This window comes from Carlito syrichta, unplaced genomic scaffold (assembly GCF_000164805.1).
Source record: "Carlito syrichta isolate Samal-C Ts95f unplaced genomic scaffold, Tarsius_syrichta-2.0.1 Scaffold313381, whole genome shotgun sequence".
NCBI classification, from domain to species: Eukaryota; Metazoa; Chordata; class Mammalia; order Primates; family Tarsiidae; genus Carlito; species Carlito syrichta.
The window spans coordinates 748,226-760,351 of NW_007257477.1; the positions used below are offsets into that span (position 1 = coordinate 748,226).

At 46.3% G+C, this 12,126-nt stretch overlaps 1 protein-coding gene across 1 annotated transcript in view; it reads right to left on the reverse strand.

Moving 5' to 3' along the window:
• Positions 1-12,126, reverse strand: part of PRKCH (protein kinase C eta) — a 236,760-nt gene that overhangs the window by 4,051 nt on the left and 220,583 nt on the right. The window contains exon 13 of the mRNA XM_008070387.2: positions 494-637. Coding sequence (XP_008068578.1) covers positions 494-637 — 144 coding nt within the window. The remainder of the gene's footprint in view (positions 1-493; positions 638-12,126) is intronic.

Below are 12,126 nucleotides of genomic sequence, written 5' to 3' on the forward strand. Positions count from 1 at the left end.
TAGGGAAAGGGAAGTAAGTAACATCTCACACCCTCTCTGCTTTTCTTGGGGGAACAAAAGCTACCTTGACTAAGGAGCATTAGGAAGTTGGCTAGGAACAATAACTTTCTCAATCAGCTGAACTCTTTTGGGGGAAACTTGGAAAGTTTCAGGCTTCTCAGACCCTATGAGATTTTAATATGGGTTAAAGGAGGATGGGTGCAAGCCAGGGGTGAAAACTTTGTAAGAAGTGACCTGGGCACATGGAGAGGTGTTGTCTCAGAGCAAGCCAGGGGTGAAAACTTTGTAAGAAGTGACCTGGGCACATGGAGAGGTGTTGTCTCAGGGGCAAGAAGCCCAGAATCCCCCCACGTGAAGTTGCCCTGGGCAGGGTTAGGTTGAACTTCCGGTTGGTCATACCACAGGGGCCATCCGGCTACCCAGTGGACTTCGGTGGAACACTGTGACATCTAAAGAAAGAGGCAAGTCTACTGTGATGGCCTTGGACACTTACGATTCTGGGTCTGAAAGGTGGTTCTAGTTGGCGATGGTTCAGCTGGGCCCAGTCGATTTCCTTAAAGAAAGGATGTCTCAAGATGGCATGCTCACCTCCCTGAGTCAGGCTGCCCAAGCGCATAGTAGGGTTCTTGGTCATGAACTGAGAGAGATAGAGGGAGAGGGAGAGAGTCAATCACGCATTCAGATACAACAGGCATGGTGCAAGATGGTAGGCATCAGCTCTGGCGGAGAAAATGTGTGAGGCTTTCTGGCAGATCTTGCTTAACAAGCCAGGTTTTCCACCACAGGCAGCACAGTCAGGATGAATCATGCTTCACAGGCACGACTGCTGGTGTGGATTTATGGCTTTGCCCACTTCCATTTCAGAGATGGCCACTAAAAGGAGCAGGAGAGTCCAGTTTTTCTTTTCTGTAAACACCATGTATTTTTCTTTCCTCTTTAAAGAAAAGAAGCTCTTTATAAAACAGGGTGCCTTTCTCCAACACTGCATTTGTGGGCAGCAGGCATCCCATGAATGGGGTTACTTTCAGAAACAGCTGTGCCATTTTTCGGAGAGCCCTGACCAGCTGGCCAGGATTCCCACTCTCTGACGAGATCACAGGGAGAAGAAGAAGAGTCGTTATTTTTGAAGATTTGTGTGAAGAAGCAGCAAGAGTGAAAAACTGAGTTCTGTGTTCTAGCTCGAGAAAAAACAAAGTTGGACCCCCAACTTTGAGGCAAAGATATCATAGTTCTAGATGAGAAGTGTTTTCTTCAAGATGCTCCCCCAGTGCCCACCATTTTGAAATAGGTTTAATGACTGAGAATCCATGGCTACATAGATCCCAAACTAAAACAAGCATTGCCACACATTTAAGTATGTGTGCATATAAGTTCTCTGTATTGGTATCCATTGGAAAACCACCTTGTGCTGAGCTCCGATCAAAATGTATTGGGCTAAGTCTGCTTTCACAAAATGGCCAGTTGAGGTGTTTTGATCACTTCCTGACCAAGGACGAGCACAGGATCCTTCACTTTTCCTGGCCAGAATGTGGTTCCTAATTTCAAAGACACGTGTAAGATAATTTCTCATTTCAAAAGACAATTGCCTTGGATTAAAAGTTTTGTTTTTGCTTAAATCAAGTTATCTTTCAACAGAATTATGATGTCCATGCCCCAGCATCCATGTTTGATTTGTGAACACAAGAAAAAAAAAGTGCTGTGCTTATAGAAATTGCCCTGGAGCTGAATTAACAGCACAAATAAAAAAACAAGTCTTGTTGAAGGTGCAGACATGGAGAAGTATGTTTGCAGGTGGCCACCCCTGCCATGCCAGATGTCCAAAGCTGTAAAGCTGCCTGTGTTGATTCAAATGAAAATGATAAGGTTGAAGAAGGAGGCTGCAAGTGTTCCTAAGTAATCTGACAGGATGTACCTTGTAAAACGCTTAAAAAAAAAAAGCTTCAAAGGGAGTTAATAAAAAAAGGATACATTGACAAGGTTTAATGGCTTTTCCTCTCTCCTATTGACAAGGATTAAAGGCCACAGGTGGCTCTGGGTTGGAGGTGGGACCCAAAAGTAAAGGAAGCATTCAGAGCTACACAGATCCAATCAGAGCAGCCACCACTTGTGGCACTTACTGTAGTCACATGGGTTTAGGAAATGTGCATCTTATAAATAATCAGTTCTGGAAGAGCTAGGAGTTCACACTGCTTGGACTCTACCTGGTTAAACCTGTGCAACTCAGGAAGGAAGGAGAAAATATTTACAAAAAAGAAACGAGTAGATTCTCTCCTTAGGAAAGTTGATGGGCTACAAGTCCTGATGTAGGAGCAGTTGCTGTTCTAAGAGCTAATTAACAAAAAACAATGTTGCAAAAGACTCAGGAGACAAAGATGGCAGAATCGACCCAGATGGCTTGTGGGAAATTCCCAGGGAGGCCAGTGATGCGAGCAGAGGACATCCTGTGAATATGTGGGGACAATTTGCTCTTTGGAGCAAGAGAAACAGTGCAGGACTCTATAAGCCAGGATGACAAAAGCCCCGGTATCCAAGAGACCCTGACCATTCTTCCCTGGCCCTGAGTCCAAGCTTCCATGGAACACTGTGGAAGAGGCCTCACCTGGGGACAAGGAGACCAAATTACAGCTGCTCCTCCTCTAAAACCTGCATCCCTGGAGTTGGGCACAGGCAGAATAACCCTTTTACTAGCTTGATACTTTCTCTTGGGGTCCTGAGGAATACTTTTGAATAACCAAGCAGCTTTGTTTTTATTTTTTAGTAGAGACAGGATCTTGCTATGTTGCCCATGTTGGTCTCAAACTCCTGACCTCAGTCAATCCTCCTGCCTCAGCCTCCCAAAATGCTGGGATTATGGGCATGAAACACCACCGCATGAGGCCTGTTTTGATTTTTAATACTTGGGTTGAGCCCTTTAGCTGAAGCAATCTTCCTATAAAAGAAAGCAACAACTTTCAATTCTATTTAAAAAGATGTATCGGGTGTCTACAGCATGCCAGGCAGTACACTAGGCTTTGTGGGGATAGGCAGATAACAGAGACCCTGTCTCTCCATCCAGGAGCTGATCAAGAGAAGAGGCAACTAGCTGGAACAACATAGCAAAACTTCATCTTTACAAAAAATTTAACAAAAAGCATTAGCCAGGCTAATTTTGGTAATGGTGCATGCCTATAGTCCCAGAAACTCAGGATCAGCTGAGGTGGAAGGATCACCTGAGCCCCAGTAAGTGGAGGCTGCCATGAGCCGTGATCCCAGCCTGGACAACAGAGTTGCCCCCGATTCAAACAAAAATGAAAAATCAGAAGAAAGAGGCCAGCAAACTTCAGAATGCACAGCTGGATGAAATGAAAAGGGACTCAGACCAAGTGCTGTGGGAGCTCAGAAGAGGGACTGGGTACAGAGTGTTGAGGCTGTGGTCAAAAGGCCAGTGACAGTCTGACAGAAGAGGTGGCACTTGACGAGAGATGAGGATGAACAGAATTAATGTATGCATGAAGAAGGCAGTCCTGCCTGAGGATACGCCCACACCACACATGGAAGCAAGCAAGTGCCCAGTGTATGGGCAGATGAGCAGATAGCCTGGTACTGCAGGGGAACCGAAGGGTGGCCAGTGGGGCCCACCAGAAATGTATGAAGAGGTGAGTGACAAGACTCGCCTTGCAATTAAGAGATGACTCTGGCTGTAGTGTGATGAATAAATCCCAAACGGGGAGGTGAGAGGTGGTGGCGGGTTGACAATTATGAGACTGAGACAACAGCTGGGAAGACATGACAAGTCCAGAAATAATGAGAGTTTCCAGTTAACTGGAAGGACAAGTTGGGAGGAGGAAGAATGAACACAACCCACCAACGGCGGCTTGAAGCTGGGGCAAGGGGTAGAGTCCAAGATCAAAGGGGCCTCTCTGGCTGTCTGATGGAGCAGTGGTGTCGAATCACAGAAGCAGGGAACAAAAAGAGGAGCAGGAGGTGATTATCTGCAATATTAGTATTAACAGCAGTATCAGTATTTCTGTCAGAGAACAAAGACAAAAACAACTGACACTTCTTGAGACTGTACAGTCTGGGAGGTTGGTGGGCTCAGTTTTGCATCTGAAGTGTGTGGGCATCCACGGGGGATGCAGAGCCACGTGAATCTGGGGTGCAGACCAGGGTTTGCGATCTAACTCTCAAAAACATTGACATTTGGGTGAGAACTGAAGCTGAGGGGGCAGGTTAGATTGTGGAGGAAGGACAGAGAGAGAGAGGGAGAAGGAAAGAGGGGAGGAAGAAAGAGGGAAGAGAAGAGGGAGAAGGAGAGAGTGGAAGACGGGAAGAGAGGGGAAAGGAGGACAGGGAGGGGAGAGGGGAGGGAGGGAGGAAAGGGGGTGGGGGAAGGAAGAAAGAGAGAAGAGAAGAGAAGGGAAGGGAAGGGAAGGGAAGGGAAGGGAAGGGAAGGGAAGGGAAGGGAAGGGAAGGGAAGGGAAGGGAAGAGAAGAGAAGAGAAGAGAAGAGAAGATGAATGAAAGAACAGAACCAAGAGGCCAGCCCCAGGCCTCAGACACATTCTATCTGGTATGTTTTAACATAGCACACACTTTTAACATAACACACATTTTAACATAGTGTGTTTTAAAGTCATTTTAATTACCTGTCAACAATTTAAAAACCGAGAAATGCCATTTCACATGAAAGTCAGGTTTTCCAATTTCTCTTGGAAAACGGGATAGTCTGGAACACCGGGTCTGCACTCCTCCTGCATAAAAATGGCCTTGAGGGGAGCAGTGGTTGCTGCTTTCGATGGGGCATCCAACCCCCAAAGGGGCACCTGCCCCAACACTCCCTGTCACCTCATACCCAGCTGGCACCACTCACTGGCTTTTGTGGCTCCTGACCCCCGGTGGAGAGTGAGAAGAATGCTGGGTGGCAGTTGGAGGGGCTCATGAAGGAGCCAGGGGAGGATGGATACTGTGAAACAGAAACTAGGACAGGACCCGATCTGAGGAGAAGAAGGCGGAGGCAGATGCAGAGGAGGGGGGGGAGGAGGAGGAGGAGGAAGTGGAGGAGGAGGAGGAGGAGGGCAGCAAGAGGTGGTGCTAAGAGTGGGCAGGTTGTAGCCCCTCTATGGCTACCCGCCTCCAAAGATGCAGGGAGAGAGAGTTAAGGGAACATCTATACGTTAGTCCAGGGGTGGACTCACTCATGGTTCACACTGGTGCAGGTGTGTATTGGGAGGTAGGAGGGGTTTGCTGCCCCAGGGTGGACACAGGACTCTCTCTAAACACGCAGTTCCTGCTGCTGGGGAGGGTGACAGCAAAATCCTTTTGCAGAAAACGTCCCTCTATTTGCTCCTGTCCCTGATGGGCCCCCAGTGCCAGACAAATTAACAATGATGCTGTTTAGAGTCCCAACCGTCCATGTCTAAGGCCATCCTCAAAACTTGCCTCACCTCAACTGACCTTCTCCCTGACTGTGGCCCAAAAGGGAAAGCCGGCCAAAGCAGAAAATAATGTGACTTCATGAAAAATTCTGGACACATTTGCTCAAGGAAGCAGAATGTTTTCCAGGGCCAATAAAAGCACTTTACAAGCTGCAGAGAGTGAGGGGACCAGGGTGGAAAATCAGATTCCACCTCCAAGTGGCAGCCTCACACTCACCGGAGAGCAGGGGAAGGAGAAGGGTCAAAGACTCAGGGGCTCATCTTGTATTACCCTTCCTTCTGGGGCCCTCATTAAAGTGGAATTTAACTAGACAACACTTGAGGAATCAGAGGCATACCTGGCTCTGAGGATGAAAAACTTGACAGTTTCTTCCAGGCCACAGAGAAGGCAGGACTACAGGGAGTCCTGCTCCCTCCTGAGGGTAGCTCTAAGGTAGAGTGTAAAGGCCAGGTGTGCTGGCTTACACCTGAAATCCCAGCACTTTGGGAGATGGCGGCAAGAGGATTGCTTGAGCCCAGGAGTTCGAGACTAGCCTGGGCAACATAGCAAGACCTTGTCTCTATAGAAAATAAAAAAAATAGCCAGGTGTGGTGGTATGCACCTGTGAACCTAGCTACTCGGGAGGCTGAGGTAGAAGGATCACTTGAGCCCAAGAGTTAGAGGCTGCAGTGAGTTGTGATAGCGCCACTGCACTCCAGCCTGTGTATTGGAGTGAAACGCCGACTCAGCAAATAAATAAATAAAGTGTAAGGGATGCAGGCTAGGTTTTTATAAGAATGTCCTGAGAAGCCTCCTGCAAACCAGGAAGGCTATCCAAAGGACCCAAGATCCTCTCTGATAGGGAGGGCCCACAGGTTAACTGGCCAGGCTCTGCAGCTCAACTACCTGTGTTTGTATACTAGTTTCACCACTGAGGAGCTGTGTGACCTTGGACAAATTGCTTCACTTCTCTGGGCCTCAGATTCCTCAACTATAAAATAGAGATTTTCCTGAAAGTCCTATATGTAGATAATCAAAGTAAAGCGCCTGCCATAAAGAAAGCTCTCAAGGAATGGAAGCATGAGTATCTTGTAAAACCACTTGTAGATGATCCATCTTGTTCTACCTGAAGGCAGGGGCACGGTTGAAAGCCTCTGAGAAACTAAAGTCTGAGGTCAGCCTTGACCCCGAGGCTCTGGCTCTTCCTGTTACTCTAGAACAAGATCTGTTTTGTCTCCCACTGTCCCAGGCTCCACCAGTGGGCCTGTAGCAATGGTCTTTGAAAAACAATCTTTCTTCCCTCCCTTTCTTTCTTCCTTTACTTCTCTTTCTTCCCTTCCCCCTTCCTTCCTTCCTCTCTCCCTGCCTCCCTTCCCTTCCTTCCCTTTCTTTCCTCCCTCCCTCCAACAGTGGGATTGTAGAGAGGGTCTTTGGAAAACAATTTTTCTTTCACTTCTTTCTTTTCTCTCTCTCTCTTAGGAAGTCAATCTACCTTCCTTCTCTCCTTCTTCCTTCTCCCCCCCATTACCCTCCCCTTCCTCTCTCTTGCCCCTTCCTCCCTCCTTGCTTCCCTTTCTTTTTTTTTGAGATGGCAGTCTTGCTATGTTGCCCGGGCTGACCTCAAGCAATCCTCCCACCTCAGCCCTCTGAGTAGCTGAAACTACAGGCATGTGACATCATGTCTGGCTCAGAAAACAATTATTCGGATGGCAAATCTTTTCTAAGACCTTCTTAAAACAAGAATACAGACAATATTCGGGTTTTAATGTGCAACTGTACTGCATTAACAACAGAAGGGGTGTATTGAATGGAGGAAGTTGAGTGCAGTGGAGCAACCTCTTTGTAGATCTGGTGTCAGGTATAGGACTGATCATGTATTATGGGCTATGCTACACACGGGCAGCCTTGGTTTTGAGTTGTCAGATGTTCCAGATGATAGAATTTAAACTAACCCTGTGTAATTATGAGCCTTGAGATAACAGGATCCAACTGTACTTTGAAACTCATTAAAATGTAAGCAATGGCTAAAAGTATTTTTTCTCCCCTCAAGATCTGTCTGATTTCACAGGAAGAGGACTAGTTATATAAATGGAGCAATTAGTCTAATAAGATTTTCTTCCAGGAGCCAGAGAATGCTGCATTTTCTACTTCATAGTTGGATTCAGCTGGTGGGCAAACAAAATGACCTTCTCGTTTCATTCGATTTCAGACCTCAGACAAAGGGTAGAGAGTTTGCGGCTACTGCTAGCAAGCTGGAAGGGAAGAGAAGGGAACCATGCCACAGGCTGTTCCACCAATATTCCAGGGAGATACTCATGAGAGGGAAGGAGGCACATGATGGTTTTAGACAGAGTTCTGGGGACAGAGAGCAGAGAAAGAGCACAGGACACAGCAGAATGCGGTTCATGGCCATGACTGCCAACCTCGCCACAGGTGTGGAGCCCAGCGGCCACCTGGAGGTGACCAGAAGCATGCCACCCATGAGTGTTGCAGGACTGTATGACTGCCTGGAGGGTACTGCTGGCGTAGGTAGCATCTGAACTAGTCATGAAGACCAGTCACCAACCTCCTTTCATACCCCTCGTGCCAGTTGCAGTGGGGAGCCACAGACCTGGGGACAACCTGTGCCATCTGGGGATGACTCATGCCAGCAGTACCCTTCAGCTCAGGGCAGTGGTAACAAAGGGATGGGGCTTGGCATGTGAGTCAGCTGATGGGGCTGGAGGGGAAAAATGGGGTTTGGATTTGACAGTGATGTCACTTTTCCATAGGAGAAGGCAGAGGCAGACATTTAGGCGTAAAATGGGGTGGGCAAAAGCCCCAGTGAGGGCGGGACGGGCTTGGTGGAGAGGACACATGACGAACTTTCTGAATCTGGGGAACCAAACTGTAACATGCCCAAGTACAGGTTCTTGTGGGGGGATGGTGCTGTTAACAGAACACTGCATGAGCCAAGGAGAAGAGTGACTAGCTTCTCAGGTTGGCTCTGGATGGAGTTTCCCAGGCAGGGCTGGAGCTAGTTATCTGCATACCCATGGCAATGGACCATCCTGCCAGGTGTCCAGATTGGTGTGGGAGGGGGGCAGCTGCAGGAGTGGAGAGAATAAAGAATGGTGCAATTTTACAAGGGTTGCAGCTTCATAAGCGGTGGACATTACTATTTATATGTATGTTACATACTCTTGTGTAGCTATAGGCATCCAGTGTTTCAAATTTATTTGATAGAATCCATAAAGTAGCCATGATTATTATTCTCATTTTACAAATCAGGAAACTCAGGAACAGACCCATCCGCAGCCTGCCCCAGGCCACACAGTTTGGGAGTTGTGGAACTGGGATTTGAACTCAGGCCTGTCTGACAACAGAGGTCTTTGCTATCAGTCACTATGATAAACCTCCTCCTACAGCTACGAATCTTCTCATTTGGATTTTGGATGAAAGGACAGTGTGGGTAATTATTGGACTGACACGTCAGGAGGAATCCAGGCATGAAACCCAGGACACCATCCGGATGGGAATTTCCAGCACTCTGTGTTTACGTGTGTTGTGCTTCCTCTGCTGGCACATGTGACATTCTTCTTCCTCTGATTCTGTGGAGGAAGAAGTGGCTGAGAAGTCCATACCATGCAGGTGCTTAGAGAAGGGACAGGAAAGTAACAGAGGAACCACAGCGTCCTTCAACCTGACTACTTGGCTTTACTTCAAGCACCTGAGGGTCTTTATGTTGGAGAAGAAAAGATAGAAGGACACTGCTAACATTTCCAAATACCCAAAGAGCTGCCAGCCAGAAGAGGGATCAGGGAGCTCTAAATGGGAAAGATAAATTCCGAGAGAGGAAGTTAAAGAAGGCGGAGGTAAGTATATTGCAAGAAAATTTAAAACCAAAGACATTTTTAAATATTCAATATCATTAAGTGATGGAAGGGGCTTTCCTGGAAGGAGCGGGACTGTTTCACTGAAAATATTCAAAGCAGAACCTGACTGACCTGTCTTGTGTCAGGTGGGCAGAGGCAACACCAGCATCCTCTACTGTCTAATCCCATATCAAGAGTATATAATCTTATCCTTTTTTCTTTTCTTTTGGGATTTATCATTAAAATTCTGAGAGAAAAAAGCAGACATTTTGAAGATGACTGTGTCTTCTTCAGCTTTGGATGCCATATTTTCCTTGGATCTGAAATGGGTTTTTCTTTATAAAAAATAAATGAAGTCAGACTTGCTTGAACTGATCTCCCTGAGCTAGCGATTGAAGGAGAGTGCATGTGAGCATGTGGGGAGATCTGAAAACACCAATGGGTCCGGGACTTTACTGGCAGGTTGCAATTGACCTGCGTCAGAATATTCTGCGAGATCTCTCAGAGATGCACTACAGTGTACTTTATTTCCTCCTCATAAAACTCAGTACAGTCACTGCCCTGCACTATTCCTGCTCCGGCAGTGGGACAGGAATTGTGCTCAAATCCATGGCAAATCTGCTGGCTTTGTCTTCCATCCTGTGACTGGAATCCAGCAGCCTTTTCATGGGTTCCTCAGTGCCTCTTCAGCACTCCCAACACTCTGATTGTCCTGTGTTGTGTAGTCATGATGGCTTCCCCTGAATCCCAAGCCATCTCAGTGGCTTCACTCAGGTCATGTAACGATGTGGATCAAAAATAAGTAAAGGTCAGGGGCAAGTCTCAGAGGTGGAAACCCAAGGTCACACACTCGTGCCAATGCCCACATTGTTGGCCAATATGCTTTTATCCCCAGCAAATGAATCTCAAGCAGCCCTGACTGATGGGGCTGACTTCATTGCTCTCCAGTGATTTCTAAGTTGAAGGGAAAGGAAGCTCTACCAGCTGCTTAAGCCTAAGCTACGCAATCCACCCTTTTCCAGGTATTATTTCCCAAATAATAAGTGTGTGCTAAAGAAACGTTCTCTAGTGGTACATTGCATGGTGTCTGTCTCTTATTTCCTTCTAATGACACCCACACCAGTGTCCTTCTTGATCCTGGATACACATTTTCTTTGGTATCCAAACCAAACATAATGATCAACTGCTAAAAGCAGACAAATAAAATCTTTATCCTCCCGGCTGAGATGGAGAGTAAAGAGACATGTGATATTAGTACTCGATTAAAAAAAAGAAAAAAAGATTCCTTCACCCTGCTACCCTCAAACAAAATGTGAGGAACTCTAATCTGGGGAAACTTACAATCTAATGAGGGGGATATTGAGAAAAAAACTGAGTTTCTGGGCAGATCAGTGTTTTTCTGTTTTCTGCTGACACTAGCCTCTATCTGTGAGTAAATGGCTTGTTTCTGAAAGGTGTTAACCCCACCGGGGTTTTCAGTAGAGGCTTGTGGGGCAGCTCTGTTTCCTCATATGAAAATTCTAGTCCTGGCAAAGGACTGCCAGCTGCATGGTGGCCGGCCTCTTATTAAAGGATCGTTTTTCTTAAATCAATATTTTTTATTTTAATATTGTGGGGTACAGTATTAAGGGTTTGGTATACAAATTTGCATCGTTCAGGCACTCTTGTTGATAAGGGGTGTCTCCCTGACCCCAGACAGATATTGACTACTGTTAATCCCACCTCCCTTCCCCCCCCCATAGTTTCCCACCACTGTCAATCTTAAAGGATCTTTTGATAACTTTCTTTCGGAAGTCCCCATACAGTGTTTAAAAAAACTGGCTCGACTTCAAACTTTACTATAAGGTGACAGTAATCAAAACAGCCTGATATTGGTACAAGAACAAGCACATAGACCAATGGAACAGGATAGAGATTTTGGAAGCAAGGCCTCAATTTCTCAGCCAACTCATCTTTGACAAAGCCTCCAACAGCAACCACTGGGGAAAGAAGAACCTACTCAGTAAATGGTGATGGGAAAACTGGCTGACCACATGCAGAAGATTGAAACAGGACCCCTACCTATCACCATACATAAAAATTAACTCTAAATGGATCAAAGACCTAAATGTAAAACCTCAAACTGTAAGAATCTTAGAAAACGCAGGAGACACCCTTATGGAAATTGGTCTGGCAACCAGTTCCTATTCAGATCCCTAAATGCCCATACCCTAAGAAATAGGATAGACAAATGGGAACTCATCAAACTTACGAGCTTCTGAAAAGCAAAAGAAACCATCAAGAGAGCAGAGAGACGGCCCACAGAATGGGAAAAAAGATTTGCCAACTGTATATCTGACATCTAGGATCTACAAGGAACTCAAACGCGCTAAAAGGAAAAAAACAAACAGCCCCTTTAAAAAGTGGGCAAAAGACATGAATAGACGCGTCTCAAAAGAAGATATATAGGCAGCCAACAGACTCATGAAAAAGTGCTCAGCCTCACTCATCATCAGAGAAATGCAAATCAAAACCACACGGAGATACCACCTAACCCCAGTAAGAATGGCCATCATTAACAAAACAAGGAACAACTGATGCTGGTGAGGATGTGGAGAAAAAGGAACACTTCTACACTGCTGGTGGGAATGCAAACTAGTGCAACCTCTTTGGAAGACAGTGTGGCGATTTCTGAAAGAACTAGCAATTGACCTTCCATATGACCCAGCAATTCCCCTATTGGAAATATACCCGGGGGAACTCAAATCATTCTACAAAAAGATACCTGCACGTGTATGTTTACTGCAGCTCTATTCACAATAACAAAAACATGGAACCACCCATGCTGCCCACTGAAGCTGGACTGGATTAAAAAAATGTGGTACATATACACAATGGAA